The sequence below is a fragment of the Microcebus murinus genome, chromosome 18 (genome assembly GCF_040939455.1).
Source record: "Microcebus murinus isolate Inina chromosome 18, M.murinus_Inina_mat1.0, whole genome shotgun sequence".
In the NCBI taxonomy this organism is placed as follows: Eukaryota; Metazoa; Chordata; class Mammalia; order Primates; family Cheirogaleidae; genus Microcebus; species Microcebus murinus.
The window spans coordinates 20,936,799-20,955,647 of record NC_134121.1 but is presented as its reverse complement, the minus strand read 5'-3'; the positions used below and the strand labels follow the sequence as shown (position 1 = coordinate 20,955,647).

Sequence of the window (18,849 nt, the reverse complement as noted above, 5' to 3'; positions counted from 1 at the left end):
TTGGATAAACAGTCTGCAGGAGAATGTAGATCCATCTGTGCAAACACTGCAGTAGGCATGCTGAGGGTCATACCTTCTCTGAGACAGCAGTGAAGGCCATGGCGTGGGTCATAAGTGACTCACCAAAAGTCAACCTCTCCGCTTTATTCATGTTCTTCAAGGAGACACCGAACACTAACTCATGGTCATAGCTGTAAAAAGAATGACAGCACAAAATGAAGGGAGTATAATCATGGGGCAAAACTGACATCTGATTGTAAAAGGAGCACAGAAGAAATTGAAGGGACTCAACAGCTCCAAATAAATATGGGCTCTAGCTGTAGCTCTTCAGAAAGAATATGGTACATGCAGAACTTAATCTCTCAGTGGAATTCCATGCTCTATGTGTTACAAGAGTATGAAGGAAAATATGAAATGATTAAATATAAATTCTCCATATCAAAGGCTGACAAGATGAGTTGGCATTGTCATTTTGGCAAGAAAACTTAGAAAAATAATAAAAAAAAAGCTTTTAAAGTAACTTCTTATAAAAATGATCTCTTTTGAGCTGAATTAACCAACCAGTTACTGAATACCTTTAAGCCACTGTTGACTGAAGTTTCAATAAACAATGCCAAAAATATTGGAGAATATTTTCAAAATTAAAAAAGCATTAATTCTCTCCTTTAGCAGATTTTTCTCTTATTAACTATCAAGATATTTATTCAACTCCCTACACATAAAATTACTTATAATTCACCCTAAAATGGTATATTTTAACAGTCAAGGAATCTTACATGATTTAGTTCACAAATGACCTTTCATAACACCAGGAGGAATGCTTTAAATTATCCCACTTGTCATAAAGACAAAATACAAAGGCAGCTAATAAGATAAACAGTTTTAAAAGAATCAAATAGCAAACAAGAGCTCTAGAAAATCTTTCCTTATATTCCCAAATACACTAAACAAACTTACACAGTAATCAACAGTTTTTTAAATTTTTTTTCGAGACAGAGTCTTGCTCTGTCACCCTCGGTAGAGTGCAGTGGCATCAAGGGAGCTCACTGCAACCTCAAACTCTTGGGCTCCAGTGATCCTCCTGCCTCAGCCTCCTGAGAAGCTAAGACTACAGGCATGTGCCACTACGCCTGGCTAATTTTTCTATTTTTTTAAGTAGAGATAGGGTCTTGCTGTTGCTCAGGCTGGTCTCCAACCCCTGAGCTCAAGCCATCCTCCCACCTTGGCCTCCCAGAGCACTAGGATTACAGGCGTGAGCCACTGTGCCCAGCCCAATTATTTTTGCCCCAATTTTTTTAAACAGTCTTTTTAATATAGAATGGGTTTTTAGGAATACTCAACAATTTCTACTCAGATATGAAATATGATATTGATTTCCTGGGTTAGAGCATTCAAGTAAGTGCAGTTTCTGCTATCAGCCCTCAAACTCTACAGCATGCCAAGAGAGAAACTCAGGCTTAGTCCAACCTTAATCTTTGGATGAACCTCAGCATAGTCATTTCATACCAAGACTGCACTCCAAAAGCAAACTCTCACAAATGCCTTTCTATTTTAAATTTCTTATACTCACACATTCATGTCACTGAGGCCCAGCTTGCCATTGAAGTATTTTCCAACATCACAGCCAAACCACACAGCCTAGAAATAGAGGAAAGAGGAAGAAAGTAAGTCAACATAAACCCTATCTTCCTATTACACCAAAGAAGTAAAAGGTGTTTTGTTTTTTTTTTTTTTTTGAGACAGAGTCTCACTTTGTTGCCCAGGCTAGAGTGAGTGCCGTGGCATCAGCCTAGCTCACAGCAACCTCAAACTCCTGGACTCAAGTGATCCTCCTGCCTCAGCCTCCCGAGTAGCTGGGACTACAGGCATGTGCCACCATGCCCGGCTAATTTTTTCCATATATATTAGTTGGCCAATTAATTTCTTTCTATTTATAGTAGAGATGGGGTCTTGCTCTTGCTCAGGCTGGTTTTGAACTCCTGACCTCGAGTGATCCGCCCGCCTCGGCCTCCCAGAGTACTAGGATTACAGGCGTGAGCCACCAAAAGATGTTTTTTTTTGAGACAGAGTCTCACTCTGTTGCCCGGGCTAGAGTGCCATGGTGTCAGCTTAGCTCACAGCAACCTCAAACTCCTGGGCTCAAGCAATCCTTCTGCCTTAGCCTCCCAAGTTGCTGGGACTACAGGCATGTGCCACCATGCCCGGCTAATTTTTTCTATATATATCTTTTTAGTTGTCCAGCTAATTTCTTTCTATTTTTAGTAGAGACGGGGTCTCGCTCTTGTTCAGGCTGGTCTTGAACTCCCAAGCTCAAACAATCCACCCACCTTGGCCTCCTAGAGTGCTAGGATTACAGGTATGAGCCACTGCACCCAGCCAAAATGTTTTAACCCCAATGTGGAAGACACAAAAACAATACCAACCTCTCCATCTTTAATGGAGGCAGCAACCATCTTTTTCAAGAATTCAATGGGTTGGTTGTTATACAGAGTTTTTCTCCCTCCAACCATATTGCTTAAGTAGTCCACTGTGTAAAGTCTGTTGTACTTGTGCTGGGGCCTGGGGTCATTCACTAAACAAATCTATTGAGATCAAGAACATGCTGATTAGAACACAAAGCCAGGAATGTCAAGTAGGAACACACCACTCTTCTAGGTTCAGTGTTTACATCAAGCTCATCACATCTGTCTACTAGAATAAGCATTACAGCCACACTGTTAAATATCAAAGAAACAAAAGGTATTAAAATACATGTGAGAGAGGTCCTTGCATGTTCTAATTAGTGTGAGAGACACATGTGGGAGCTGCATCTACCTGTTCTTCCTACTGGGATGAACTACTTCAAAACTAATTCTGAAAAATAGTTTTCAAGTTATAAGACAGGCTTGACACCTGGCAATGACATTTACTTAGAAGACGGTCAAGAAGCCAATAAAGGAAGGAGGCTCTGGTCATCTTGCTAGGCAGATGGAAAACCTGAAAGAAGCAAAACTAGGGTGGGACACTGCTCCCTTCAACAAGAGAGGCTCCAGAGGGTACCACAGTACAGAGGTGCTTCTCAATCCATGAGAAAAAACACCCAATACACTTTCATTGTCTTTGCACCTGAGAATGATTCTGGGCCCAAATCAGAGAAGCACATGGGCATTAAAATGACTGCTGGCCTGAAGATCTAAAGAGGAACACTGGGGAAAGGTGAAAGATCCTGGCAAGACCAAACTTTATCAGGTGCATAACATAATTCAGAGGAAGATAAAAAAGAGTTTGTTTACTGTCTAGTTTGATGACGATGCACGTTAACCCAGAAATCTTATACCCTTCCTTGTAGTCAACAGGCATTTGCAAGTAAACAGCCAGCAGCTGTCAGTGCTAGTCTCCAACCTTATCTTCCATATTGAAGAGTGGCTTGACATGTTCCCTGTAAAACTCCAAGGGTGTTATGGGGCCAATTCTGTGATAATTTTTATCTTTGTCTCGGTACTCCCAGGTGAATGTCTCTGGTGGATTACCCAAACAGATGCACACCACTCGCAATATCTGGAAGAGAGAACAAGGATAGATGAGCAATGACTAGGGAAGTGTTATTTCTTACCTCTTCATTTTCCTTAAGCTTGGGAAACACCAGAAGTTAGTGGCTAAATTAAAGACAGAAATTTCACAAGAAATCTAATACTGTTTCACAAATTGGAAAGCTGCTATCCAGGATTTGATATCAGTCAACTCGTGAGTTCTCAAATAAACAATGTGAACAATGCAATTCGGAAATGTTAATATTTCATTAACTTAGTACTTGTTCTGCAAATTAAATTTCCTTAGCCAAGAAATTGCCTACCATCGATACCCAACAAGATTGGGTTGCTACTTTGATGATAATTTTTCATGTAACAAATAATGACATATTTTATAATGGATTTTATTTTATAATATTTATAAATATATATTTATTTTATAATATTTTAAATGGATTTCTCCTTCCCTTTACGCACTGAGGTTTTCCTTTGATTGTGACAAGGGTCTCTACTTATAGAAAAGCCCTTAACTTTTCAGTTGGAGCTTGGATGACAATGCCTGTTAAAAGTATTATTAGAAGAGGAGTAACTTTTTTTTTTTTTAGAGACAAGGTCTCCCTCTGTTGCCTAGGCTGAAGTGCAGTGGTGTGATTACAGCTCATTGTAACCTCAAATTTTGAAGAGAAGTAACTTTAATAGTAATGTATCATTTTTGGGGGGTTGTGAGAGAGTAACATATTTTTTAATGACCTTGCAGTATCTTCAGGTTAACATCATTACAATCCAAGGATATATTGTATATTATTTTCATTTTATAGAAATACAAAAATAAAAGTAGAAAGATATACCTTCTACAAGATCAGAATATAGAAAGTACTTCCTCCTCTATATCAAATTTCCTTATGTCTTAAAAAAAAAATTACACTATGATCTGCCTCTTTCTTCTCTACCAGTCTTCTAATCTCAGCATCTATTATCTACATTATTTGCATCATACATTTATATATGCTATTACCTTAAAGAGAAATACATTTATTAAGTGTGCCTATTTTGTGCTAGGTACCATGTATCTGCTAAGTTCACTTAATTCTCATAACAATCTCTCAAGGAGTAATTCTCCCTGCCCCCCCTTTTTTCCCACTCCCAAAAGAGATTGAGACTCAAAGAAATTAAGAAATTAGGTAACTTATTTAAAAGATCACATAGCCACTAAGTGGCAGACCACAGTCTGAACTAAAGTCACATCACATGCTGCCTGCCCACCCAAAGTATTGTTCCTTGGCTATTTTCCCTTGTTAAAAAGGGAAAATTTACAGTACTGTACTATAATCCTTTGACTACCATATCTCTTAATCCTCTCAACAAAGATACTACCTTCATTTTATAGATAAGGAAACCAAGGTTCAGGGAAATAACTCACCTGAAGTCAGAAAATGGCAGAATTAGAATTTGAACTCAGGATTGACTTCAGTGCTAGTTCCAAAACACCATGAATTTACCATTTCATAAAACGTATCTCCCACAAAACGTTATAATCTTCTTAAGGGTAGGGACCCAGGTCATAGTTATTTTGTGTTCCCTACAGCATCAAGCACAGTGCCGGGCACAGGATCTGGATATACCAGCTGATCTGAACATTCTTCTATTCTCCATATCACCACAGGATATATAATTTTAGAAGTACCACTTTCTTCAAATCACTTCCCTGTTGAAGATCCAATAATGCTTACCTATTACTTCTCACAACAAATCCAAACTCTGTGACCTAATTTCTTTTTCTTTTTTTTTTTTTTTTTTTTGAGACAGAGTCTCGCTTTGTTGTCCAGGCTAGAGTGAGTGCCGTGGCGTCAGCCTAGCTCACAGCAACCTCAAACTCCTGGGCTCGAGAGATCCTTCTGCCTCAGCCTCTCGAGTAGCTGGGACTACAGGCATGCGCCACCATGCCCGGCTAATTTTTTTTATATACATATCAGTTGGCCAATTAATTTCTTTCTATTTATAGTAGAGACGGGGTCTCGCTCTTGCTCAGGCTGGTTTTGAACTCCTGACCTTGAGCAATCCGCCCGCCTCGGCCTCCCAGAGAGCTAGGATTACAGGCGTGAGCCACCGCGCCCGGCCCTCTAATTTCTTTTTCTTACTCTTTTACTTAGATAACATATGTTCAGTAAGTGGACTAATCTTAAGTATACAATTCAATTTTTAAAAAACATGTATACACCCATGTAACCACCATTCAGATAAATATATAGAACATTTCCAGAGTTCTGGAGGTTCTCTAGCCCCCTTTTTAGGTAATAACCCACAATTTCCCCAAGATAACCACCATTTAGACTTCTATAACCATTTATTAATTTTGCCCATTCTTTAACTTCATGTGTACAGAATCACAGAGCATATTCTCTTTTGTGTTTGGCTTCCTTTGGTTCACATAATGTCTGTGAGATTCACTCATATTGCCGTGGGCATGAGGAATCTGTTCTTTATTGCTGTGATTCTACTATCTTAACAGAACCAGGTTAACTTACAGAAGAGGTTACGCTTGCCTGTCATTTGTTTTTTTTCTGTTTTCCAAGAGAGAACCTTCCTTTACTAGGATTTACTGTCTGTTTTATAAGCCTAAACAGCTGGTCCTTACCTCTCTTTTCATGTTGTATCATTTGCAGGTTGGTTTCTAGCACAGAAAAGAAGAGGCAGGGCATCATATAAACAATTCTAATTGAGTTACTCTAGCCATGGATTAATGAGCTGTTTGAGATTCACACGGAATAGAAAGTCATTTTGTATTTGCTCAGCACCAAGGCTACAAATGTCAACTTTAGGAATCTGTCATTATGAGGAAGACATTGCCACTGGTAACTATGGTCAAGATAATGAAGGTGTTTAGTTAGTACACACTTAGATTATGAAGGTTTTATAGACTTAAATGATGTATACTTTCAACTAGCAATTTGTTGTCACACATGTATGTACATATCAGTGGAATCATTTTGATTAAGTCTCAGCTATCTAAGGGTGGTGAATCTAGCTCAGCAAGGCCCTGGCCAAAAAAGGGGGCAGGCTAAGTTCAGGCCCAGTGAAGATTAAGACAACTAAGTGAAATTCTGTTTAGTTTTAAGCATACTCTAAAGATAAATATGAATGTTTTACACTATAATTTACAGAATACCTTATTAAGTATTTGACTCCCTATCTGAGGTAAAAAGAGTTAAGTTCCTCCTTCTAAAAAATGCACTAGAAGAAATCTGCATTTCTGCTATCTAAATGAATTATATGGTGAATCCTTTTGTAAGACAATACTATGCCCTATTGCATATGTCTTATAAATCTGAATTTTATCAAAGATATGTTTAAGGCATAAACGAGGATAAGGGTGACACTTCTTTCTCTTAGATTCTAGTAAAACTCTGTTAACTTGAGACATGTTGCTTTGTTTTATATATAATATTTGTTTACCATGACTATACATTTTTTTTATTTAAAAAATATGGAATGCTTCATGAATTTGTGTGTCATCCTTGCGCAGGGACCATGCTAATCTTGTCTGTATTGTTCCAATTTTAGCACCAAGGAACTCGCTGCCGAAGCGAGTACACCATGACTATAAATTATCCAGTCATTCACATTTAAGTCAGTCTGTAATACTTTGGAAGGAGTATTTGGCTCTGTGCCAAATAACAACAGCTAGTTATATGAGTTCCAATTTTTAAAAAATTCTCCAAAGTATAATCTCTAGGGCCCTGATACTATATTTTACTGATAAGAGACTCTGCCTAAAATAACATTCTCTATTCCCAAAGGTATAAAACTAGTAGTGAGTTTTGGATAGCCAAGTCTGCTCTCTGGTGGGCAACAAAGGAGTGTCACCTGCTTCACACAAGAGGTACTTGGCATTCAGGACAAAAAACGATACTGGACATTGAACACAAGTCATTTATACAGGATAGAATAAAATAAGAGTACAACCATATTCTTCAGAATATAATTATATATCAAAATCCCAGTATTTCCTATCTTTCTCTCCTTTATTTTTCTCCATAGCACTTCTCTTCTGGCATATTATAATTCTTTTTTTGTTGTTGTTGGCTTAACCAACAGAAATGTATTGATTCAGCTCTTACACGTCTTATATTTATTATATCTCTCCCTAGTAGAAAATACACAAAGGAAGGGATTCTTTTCTGTTTTGCTCACTGATGAATGCTCAATGTCTAGAATAGTGCCAGGTATCTATGTTAAAGAAATATTTCCTGAACGCATGACTTCTAATTGTGATTTCAGATCAAACTTAGTGTCAGAACCAACCTGATAAAAAGGTATTAAAACAGAGTCAAGGGGGTAGACTGAGAGAATATGGGCTTTCCAAAATGTTGGACAGCTGAAGGCAGAGAGACACATGGCTCAATGATACCTGGGAACCGAATCAGCTTTTCCCCAACTCCCCAACCCAATAATCATATAATCTTGCTGATTCTGAATTTGGCTTAAAAATGTTTACAATTATTCCCTTAAATATAGGTTAATAGAGAAAGTTCTCCTAAAATTTTGATATGAGCCTCAAGTATAAAAGGGCAATGGCAGTGCCCAAAATTGAGCTCAATTTTTTTTTCCCAGAGGCCTTTTCTTTGCACCCTTGATGGGGGTCAAAGGAAGCTATGCTGAGATAGACTGTATCTGTACTTGCCTCTTGGGGCCATCTGGCTTCTAATTAAGATTTTGTATCCTTGGCTAATTAAATTGTGAGTTTAAACTAACCTACAACAATGTGGATATCTGTAGTCCCTTTCTACAAACCTATAACCCATTAGAAAAGCTGCAGTTGGTGTCAGAAAGGTTGAAGTCCTATATCCAGTTTAAATACATTTTGTAAGAAGGTAGAGTGTAAATTATCAATGATCATATCTTTCGGGGCTAATTTTATAAAGGAGCACCATTGTAATTGCTCACTAAAAGTATTTTCCCCTAGTGGAGAAATGTATTTATTTTAGATTTGCTGAAATGTAATGTGGTGAATAATGGAAACAGGAAAAGGAAAAGAAAAAAGGACACAGAAAGCATGAACCATGGAACATAGGGAAAGAATGTGTAGATCCCAATTTAAAGACAAATGATATGGGATTGAGTCGATTCCCACGCCCATGCCTAAATACGGGAGACAGATATTGAGTAAGAGGAAGCAGGAAGGATGCAACAGCGGATAGTCAATTATGAATACTTAGAAGGGTGAGAACCTAAAAGAGTTTTAAGCCAGCTACAGGCAGACACAGAATAGAGGAAAGGTTAGAATGGGAAGGTCATGTGAAGATAAAACTAAGCTATTTGTAAGGGAGAAAAACTGGTAAGACTAAAAGATTTCAAGTGCTTGGAGTCATTGCAGAAGTGAAAGAATCTTAGAATTTTCATTTGTATTTGCAATACTGAGGTGTTGAGAGAGTGTACAGTAAAGTCTAAAGCATTGTAAAAATATTATTACTTCTTTGTCGTAAAAATGCAAAGCTACAAAGCACTTAAGAAATCATTAACTTTTCAGTCTTAGTGGAGAAAACAAGGCTCAAAGCTAAAATGACCTATTGATCACAGAGTAGCATGGCCACAATGACACTAAACTGGTCAGAAAATAGCTGAACTTTGAAGAATGTTTAGTGCTATAGGTAAAAGGAGAGAAGGAATGAGGGATCTTGGTGATTATTTATATGCAGAGAAAGGGGAGAAGGGAAGACAGCTCTCTACTGCTTTCTGGTGGGGAATGAAAGAAGGGCAAGGATCTGTTAAAAAACAAAAACCACCTGAGCCTGCCAAAGCAAGCAGAGAAGTAGGTATTTTCTGGAGGTATTAAATATATTTTCTAGCAGAAAAAGACATAAAAAGGTATACTTAAAATGTATATGCCCTTCTGTGATGTTAAAGGAAATGAACTCATAGAGATGATAACTATTGTAATAGTCAAATAATGATGTTGAGACTACTTCTAGAGTGGTGTTTGAATCAAAGAAACAGAAAATGCAGACTATCCAGCCCTACCTCAAACCTACTAAATCAATTTGCATTTTAAGAAGATCCTAATGTGATTCATACCAACATTAAAGTTTGAAAGCACTACTTTAGACCACATCTATTCTTTTCCTCCTCCAAAACCTTGCTTCTTCAATTATTTCTCATTCAATTTATCCTTTTCTGTACACTTGTTCCCTCATACTGCCCTAACTGCCAAAAAGCCTTCTCTCATATTTGTAAGCGCCCACTTCAAGACACCAGAACATCACCCCAGTTCTTCACTTTTCTTTATCCTCCACATCTATTTTATCAGCAAGTCCTGACAGCTTCACTTCCAAAATTTACCCTGAAATTTATTTACTTCTCTGTCCTCACGCTCATCAACCTGGGCCAAACCACTAAAACTCCTCACCTATACAACCACAATAACTTCTAAGTAGCCTCCTAACCTCCTTTCCTGCTGTTTTACAATCCATTCAAAACACCTAGAGTGAATTTTTTTAAAACAAAAATTAAACCATGTCACTCCTCAGCTTAAAATCCCCTAGTGGTTACCTCACTTAGAATAAAATGCAAACTCTTTACCATGACTTATAGGCCTTAATATAAGTCAGTTCCCATTTCCTCTACAAAGTCTATTCTAATCCCATCACTCCCACCCTTGCTTTCAAAATTCAAGCCACAGGGCCCAGCATGGTGGCTCACGCCTGTAATCCTAGCATTCTGGAAGTCCCAGGAGGGAGGACTGCTCAAGGTCAGGAGTTCAAAACCAGTCTGAGCAAGAGTGAGACCCTGTCTCTACTAAAATAGAAAGAAATTAATTGGCCAACTAAAAATGTATAGAAAAAATTAGCCGGGCATGGTGGTGCATGCCTATAGTCCCAGCTACTTGGGAGGCTGTGACAGGAGGATTGCTTAAGCCCAGGAGTTTGAGGTTGTTGGGAGCTAAGCTGACGCTACGACACTCACTCTAGCCTGGACAACAAAGTGAGACTTTGTCTCAAAAACAAAACAAAACAAAACTCAAGTCATACTAATATTGGTTGTATAACCTCTCCTCTTTCCAGTTTCACCTATTTTAACTAAATTAGTCTCATAAACTGAAGTTTTACTTCACATTACTCTTCTCAAGAATCTTCCTGATTTCTTACTGCCTACTGAGTTAGGACAAGTTCCGATGCTAAAAAGCTAAAAGCTCTTATTATATGTGTCTAATTTTAACTTTCCACATTATTCTTATAGCTTCAAACTTCAATGTGCCTCAGGATTGTTCATTTCATGCAGATTACAGGAATTATCCCCAGATTTTCAGATTCAGTATATTTGGGAGGGGACCTGGGAATCTGCATTTTTACCAAGCATCTGGTAATTCTAATGCAGATGGACTTCAGATCACTTTCTGAGAAACACCACCCTAGATCTCCTTTAGGACTATAGATAAACTAGCCTACTAACTTGTTGGGAAATAGGCTAAGAGACATAAGAAGTTTCAGGGGTTTTGCAGGTCTTTGCCTGAAGAAATCTGTGGACATGTTAGTTCACAAAACAGAAGCTACTCCAACAAGGGGGGCATTGTCAGAGGATGTTTGCAAAGCAACATTTCTTCTTTGCTGCCAGCCATTGCCTTGAGCTTTTTTGCAAAGCAGAAACTCGGTTTGGGTCCTTGGTGGAGAAGCTGATTAAAATGCCTGCCCAACAGATAACGTGCAGCTAGAACTATGCTAGACTTCAAGGATATTCCTGCTTCACTCCTGACTACATGTCTCTGTGTTTAGAAGAAGTAGATTAGAGTAGTATACAGACTCAGTGTCCTCATTTTATACATATTATTTTAATTTGTATGCTCAGCTAGGTCTGTTTCTAACTTAGGGCTTAATACACTTATCTTAGAAAAATTGTGTGATCGTCTATTCTTGTAGACAGAATTAGGTAAGGTTCCCCTGGAAACATCAAAAAATGACTGTATATGTAATTCTCTAAAAAAAGACAACAATTTGCTGTACCAATAAATACTGATGCGGGACTTCACTCAGGTCTCAGCCTGTGGGAATGCCAATGACCCCCTGACTCCCCATCTTTTAAACCGCACTTTGTCTCTGTCTCAATCATTTCTCCATCTATAATATATCATTTCTTTATTTCCTATTATTTCCAAATCCCTTGCAACGATCCTGCCTTGGGATCTGTTTGTGTTGGGAGAGTAGCTAACTCCCGGCACTCACCCCTCATCAAATCTGACTGGAGCACATCTAGAATGCTTTCCACTCCAATCTCACTTAATTCAAAGTACATCTCTAATGCAAATTTCTATAGGAAGCCTTGATCCCCAAAATAAGATGCAGCAACTCCATCTATGGAGTTAGACATTATACTTGCATATCTCTTAAGACACTTACTTTATTTCACTTTGTATTAGTTTATTGCCCTACTAGGTATAAGTTACTTAACATATAACATGAGAAATATTTGATTTAATGTAATAGAGGCACAGAATGCTTCACACGGTATGCCTCTCGAGTGTTTACTATCAAAAATAAACCTTGGGATGGATGGAACCTGCAGTGAATTCCTATAATTTAATGTTGCCTCAGCATCCATTATGAATATAAATTGGACTTTCTCATAACGGAAGCAGGGCTTAGTCACAAAACAGGAGGACTAAAATTTTTTTCATCTACTTTAAGGAGAGCAAACCATGTTTCTGGGCTTTTGTCAATCTTTTTACAATAGCCACTAAATTATAATAGAAAAATGGAGGGTTTTTTTTCTGAAAACAGTTCTGTTCCTCAATGGGCTAAGAAAAAGAAATGAAACTTGAGACCCAGTGAAGACTATTTAAATGGGGATAGTTCACAAAATTAAGGAATGAGGGTTTCATTATACTTGGGTTTTCATGACATATAATGATGTAAAATATATTTAGAGTTGTAAGAAACATGATACACAATTTATCTTCATTTTGAGAATTTATGTTGTTTTAGAGATGTGAAATGTTCACTTCTGAAGGAATGCAGTCAGCTTCCAGCTCTAGGATACTTAAAAGAGACGGTCTGAGTTTTAAACATTTTGTTAATATTACTTGAGGATTTTAAAAAAGGATCTTTGGTATAAGTACTTATTGGTTTTATTGCTTACTATACCTATTTATTAAGAAGGACAATGCAATATATGAATATAATCTATTTCCTTTAAGAACCTTAGGGGATAGTTTAGTCCCTTTTTCAGAGTCAGGGATATCCTCCAAGGCTGTCAAAAGAAAAATTCCCTTTTCTCTTCCACAATTTAAAAGTAAAGACCATACTGGAAAATGTTATTTCTTAGCAGCAGTAGATCTTAACCAGAATCTTAATCAGATCTTAACCAGAAGCTTTTAAAAGTAGAGATGCTATAACTTAGATGCCAAACAAAATTAGCCAGGAAAATAAAAGAATAGTGAGACGGGACCAGCCTTATAAATATTAAAATATTATAAAAAGCCTCAGTAATTAAAATAGAGTTGCTGGCACATGAATAAACAGACAAATAGAACAGAAGTAAAAGTTCAGGGGCTTTAGATATGATAAAGATGGCATCTCAAATTAAGATGTAGGGAGAGGATAGACTATTCAAGAAAGGTGTGAATCAACTAAATAGCCATCTAAGTAGGAAAAAAAATTAGATCCCTACCACATGCCCCATGTCAGGATAAATTCCAATCGGATCAGAGATGCAAGTATAACTATTAAAACCCTATAAGTATTAGAAGAGAAATGGAATTATTATATAATCAGGGTGGAAAACTCTAATTGAAAACTATAAAGATTTTGAATTTGACTATATAAGAATGAAATATTCAGGATATCAAAGAAGTATATATCATAGCTAAAAAAAAGAAAACTAGGGAAAAATTTGCAGCTCATATCACAAAAGGCTCCTTTCTGTAATATATAAGGAGTACCTAGAAACTGATAAAAGATCAAGAAAGAAATAAGTAAAGGATAGGAATAGATAGTTAACAGAAATGATGCTCAGCCCCACTCAAAATAAGAAAAATATAAATTAAAACAGTGAGATAGCATAGTTTACCTATCAGACTGGCAAAAACAGAATTGTTTGATAAATACATTGTTTTTTTTTTTGTTTTTTTTTTGAGACAGAGTCTCGCTTTGTTGCCCAGGCTAGAGTGAGTGCCGTGGCGTCAGCCTAGCTCACAGCAACCTCAAACTCCTGGGCTCGAGTGATCCTTCTGCCTCAGCCTCCCGGGTAGCTGGGACTACAGGCATGCGCCACCATGCCCGGCTAATTTTTTATATATATATCAGTTGGCCAATTAATTTCTTTCTATTTATAGTAGAGACGGGGTCTCGCTCTTGCTCAGGCTGGTTTTGAACTCCTGACCTTGAGCAATCCGCCCGCCTCGGCCTCCCAAGAGCTAGGATTACAGGCGTGAGCCACAGCGCCCGGCCTGATAAATACATTGTTTGATAAAACTAAAGGGAAACAGGTTCTAGCAGACATTGCTAATGAGTATAAATTGTATAATCCACAGGATAATGTGGCAACACACATCAAAATTTACAGAGACATATTCTTTTCTTTCTTTGTTTTTTTAGACAGGGTCTTGTTCTGTCACCTGGCTAGAGTGCAGTGGCATCATCATAGCTCACTGCAACCTCAAACTCCTGGACTCAAGTGATCTTCCTGCCTCAGTCGCCTGAATAGCTGGGACTATAGGCATGTGGCACCACAACCAGCTAATTTTTCTATTTTTTTACAGAGATGAGGTCTCCTTGCTCAGGCTGGTCTTGAACTCCTGACCTCAAGTAGTCCTCCCACCTTGGCCTCCCAAGTGTGAGCCATCAAACACAGCCTGTATATTCTTTCTGACACAAAAATTCTACTCATAGAAATGTAACCTACAGGTATATATGCACATATGCAAAACAATGTATTATGAGATTATTTTTTACAGTTTTTAATAGAAAACGTTTGGAAAAAAACAAAATGTCCATCAACTAATAGGAGACCAGTTAAATTAATTATGGTACACTAAGACAATGGGATACTATGAACATGTTTTTTAAATGCTGAAACTCTTTAAGTATCAATATGGAAAGATTTTCAAAACATGGAAAGTAAAAAAAAACACGGTGCAGAACAATACAAATACTGTTCTACCATTTCCACAAAAACAGGAGGGGAAATATAGTAAATATTTGTATTGGATTGTTGAAAAAGTAAAAATCTCTGGAAGGATAACTAACAACTAATACTAATAACAGAAACGACATAAAACTAATTTGGGGGTGGCATAGGAACTAGAAGGAAGGAGAACAGGGTGAAAGAAGAATTTTCACTGTATATCATTTTTTTTTTTTTTTGAGACAGAGTCTCACTTTGTTGCCCAGGCTAGAGTGAGTGTCGTGGCATTAGCCTGGCTCACAGCAACCTCAATCTCCGTGGCTCAGCGATCCTACTGCCTCAGTCTCCCGAGTAGCTGGGACTACAGGCATGCGCCACCATGCCCGGCTAATTTTTTGTATATATATTTTTAGTTGGTCAATTAATTTATTTCTATTTTTGGTAGAGACGGGGTCTCGCTCAGGCTGGTTTCGAACTCCTGACCTTGAGCAATCCGCCCACCTCGGCCTCCCAAAGTGCTAGGATTACAGGCGTGAGCCACCACGCCCGGCCTCATTTTTTACACGTACATTTTTAGAGACAGAGTCTCACTACACTGCCCAAGCTAGCCTTGAATTCCCAGCCTCAAGCAATTCTCCTGCCTCAGCCTCCCATGGAGTGGGGACTACAAGTGTGTGTCACGACACCTGGCCATTTTATATTTTCAATGTTAAAAAATATATATTTTTTAATCAAAGAAGTCTTTAAGAAATAAAAATACAGACAACTAGGTTCCATTCCCAGGGAAATTGAATTTATAAGTCTGGAGCAAGCCTAGGCCTATATAATGTTTTAACAAGTTGAGAGCCATTACTATAGAATTTCCTAAGCCAATCATAAAGGCTTTTCATGACACTGACAAATACTGTTTTTTTGTCTTTGTTTTATATTCTTGTTTGTTTGAAAAGACTGGGGTTGGGAGTGAGGGGGGATTCACTATGTTGCCCAGGCTAGACTCAAAAGTCCTGGGCTCAAGTGATCCTCTTGCCTCAGCCTCCCAAGCAGCTGGGACTACAGGCACACACCACTGCACCCAGCTATGTTTTATTTTTAACAGACAGGGTTTCAGTAGGGAATACATTAATAATTCTTAGGGGATCTGGAGGCTAAAAGAAGAGTGGACATACTGAGAAAACATTACAACAGAGGTGACTACAGATTTCTAAAACAGATCTGCCTTCTGTCATCTCCACAAGCAATCTGTACTTCACTTCTCTCAGAAAGAATGCCTTTAGCATAAACACATTTTATTCAAAGCTACCTGAACTTCATGGCTGTTCATTTAAGTCATCATTTTTTTTTTTTTTTTTTGAGACAGAGTCTCGCTTTGTTGCCCAGGCTAGAGTGAGTGCTGTGGCATCAGCCTAGCTCACAGCAACCTCAAACTCCTGGGCTCAAGCAATCCTTCTGCCTCAGCCTCCTGAGCAGCTGGGACTACAGGCATGTACCACCATGCCTGACTAATTTTTTCTATATATATATTAGTTGGCCAATTAATTTCTTTCTATTTATAGTAGAGACGAGGTCTCACTCTTGCTCAGGCTGGTTTCAAACTCCTGACCTTGAGCAATAAGCCCACCTCGGCTTCCCAGAGTGCTAGGATTACAGGCGTGAGCCACCGCACCCGGCTTAAGTCATCATTTTGACTTGCCTAGAAGGCTAGGTAAATCACAGGTACTAATTTGTGGCTTTAAAACCATAGCTAGACTCTTCATTACCAAAGAGTCAGGTTCAATAAAGAGGAGTCATTTGGGAGATTGTAAAAATTTAAAAACCTACCACACAGAAGTCTGTGGTAAACAGTTTAGGTAGAATCAGTAAGTAAATAATTCTATAAAACATCCATACTCAGAACAGGGTAAAGTGGTATCTTACTATTTTTCTGAAGTAGGGGTAGGAGAGAAAAAGATACTATGCTTTGTACACTTACATTTTAATTCCTTATTTGGTCCTCAAAAACTCCAATGAGAAAAATATTTTAAATTCCAAACTGAATCTCAGACAAGTAACTTACCCAAGATCATAGGCTGTCAAGTGACAGAGCCAGAATTTAGATCCATGTATGACTCCAAAGCCTGTTTTTTCCTGCTACACTAAGATACCACTCTTCCATAGGAATTTATGAAGAGGTAAATATGAGCTAATTCAAATTAAGATCATTTATTTATTTGGTAAGTGAAACCTCTGCATTCATCAACTCAACAAATATTTAAGAAATAGCTATTGTGTCAAGCACTGGGCTAGATATGTTTCATATGAACAAACTGAGACTTGAGAACTTAAGGTACCTGTCACAAGACACATGGCTATTAAGTAATGAAAAGACCAGAACTCAGAAAGTCCTACTCCAGAGACCACACTCTCAACTACTTCACTATATTGCCTCACTAACATTTAAAGGAAAACATGAGTGAAGCATTAGTGTTTTCCATTGCAGAAAAAAAAAAAAAAAAGTAAGCCATTTTAACTCCACACAGTCTTGGAAGGAGGCCTACTAATGGCCCCATTGGCTGAAAAAGGGAAATGTTTATTCTTTTCTCAAAGCAACTTCATAGTCTTATGCATATTCATTCTAGATATGGAATAAATAACAATACTCCTAACTACCTTGATAATAAATAATATTACCACTTTATATTTGTTTAGTGCTTTTTAAGTTTTCCAAAATGTTTTCACATACATTATTCTAATAGCTATAGCTCCCTATCTTTATTCTTACAGAATAAAGCCAAAAGTTCTGGCAAGATCCCTTACATCTCTGCCTTTCTAGCTTAATTTTCTACCAGTCATATTGATGAAAGTTACGTTTCAGCTACACTAGCTCCTGAAGGTTCTACCTTTGTTCATGTCCCTATATATACAATTCCCTTTGCTTAGAATGGTCTTCCCTTTTACCTGCCTGATACATTCCTGCTGCTCTTTCAAGAGCTGGTTCAAACGTCTTCCTTATGTAATCTTTAGCTCTATGAATCAATCATTCCGTTCTCAATGACCACCAGTTCATTTTTTACACACCCAGCACAGGATTTATAATTATACATGTGTTTTCTTTTTCTAAAAGACTGAGCTCCTTGAGAGCAGAGACTATGCCTTTTTCACCTTTGTTTCTCCAAAACCAAACTCATAGAAGGTGATCAATATTTATGAAATGATTAAAACACTGATTATATAAACCACTAAAATAGAAATCAGAAAACCTAAGTATAAGTCTTAGACAAAAATGGAAAAGAATTTAAAGTTCAGTTTTTTCAGCTCTGTAAAATAAGTAACTTTCAATTCAATTAAACATTTATTACAATGACTATGCTTCCTACTCATTTAATAGGAATCGTTTAACAGATGGGAATATTCTGAGAGTTCTTGAGAAGGGTCACAAAAAATTGAAATAATTGCCATTACCTCCTCCATCATGATATCCTGTGTGGCTGAGATTTCTCCTTTGGTCGCTCCGCTGTGTACGAGATTCCGCAGTCGTATACAGAATTCTCTCATCTATGACAGAAACATATTCAGCACTCCAATAGTTACCCAAATTCAATTGTAAATGAGCCTAACAGATCAATGCTAGTTCTATTTTGAAGTATAACTCAGCCAAGACCCATGACAAAGTTCATGAAAGCAAAGATGTGTTTTTCCCGAACTAGTCCACTTTAATGCATAAAGATATTTTCATAAGGAGAAAAAATATAGATTATTCCCAAAGAATACTAAATGGAACTGCTCTTGCTCTGCAAATGTGACATTATGTGCCCGGACACAGGGAAAACATCTGATCTTATGATGCCTACCACTCTTAGAAAAAGCAGGAGACAAAATGATTATGCCACTAAGTCACTATAACAGATTTTTATTTAGAATTTTCATAGTTGTCCACTACTTCTTTGCCAAATCACTATGACTACAGTTATGCCAACCCCCAATATAGTTTTCATTTTTGTTGCTTTCAATTTTAAGAGATGCCCAAGATAAAGGTGAGTCTGAAATTTAACCACAGTGCTAAAGAGGACCTTGCTCCCACTCAAAATGGAATCCAGGACCGACATGGTAGCTCACACTTGTAATCCTAGCACTTTGGGAGGCTGAGGCAGGAGGATCGCTTGAGCTCAGGAATTTGTGACCAGCCTGAGCAACATAGCAAGACTCTGTCTCTACAAAACATTTAAAAAAATTAGTCAGGTGTGGCAGTGCT

General features: G+C 37.7%; 1 protein-coding gene and 1 non-coding gene across 3 annotated transcripts in view; both read right to left on the bottom strand.

The window, feature by feature from the left end:
- Positions 1-18,849, bottom strand: part of BLMH (bleomycin hydrolase) — a 46,840-nt gene that overhangs the window by 19,892 nt on the left and 8,099 nt on the right. For both annotated transcript variants that reach the window (XM_012740761.3, XM_012740762.2), the window contains exons 6-10: positions 18,060-18,152; positions 3,382-3,537; positions 2,424-2,582; positions 1,571-1,638; positions 74-191 (exon numbers count right to left, since the gene is read on the bottom strand). In XM_012740761.3, coding sequence (XP_012596215.2) covers positions 74-191; positions 1,571-1,638; positions 2,424-2,582; positions 3,382-3,537; positions 18,060-18,152 — 594 coding nt within the window. The remainder of the gene's footprint in view (positions 1-73; positions 192-1,570; positions 1,639-2,423; positions 2,583-3,381; positions 3,538-18,059; positions 18,153-18,849) is intronic.
- On the bottom strand, positions 6,988-7,098 carry LOC142862260 (U6 spliceosomal RNA). Its single transcript, XR_012913336.1, has one exon. It is a non-coding gene; the product is annotated as a U6 spliceosomal RNA (small nuclear RNA).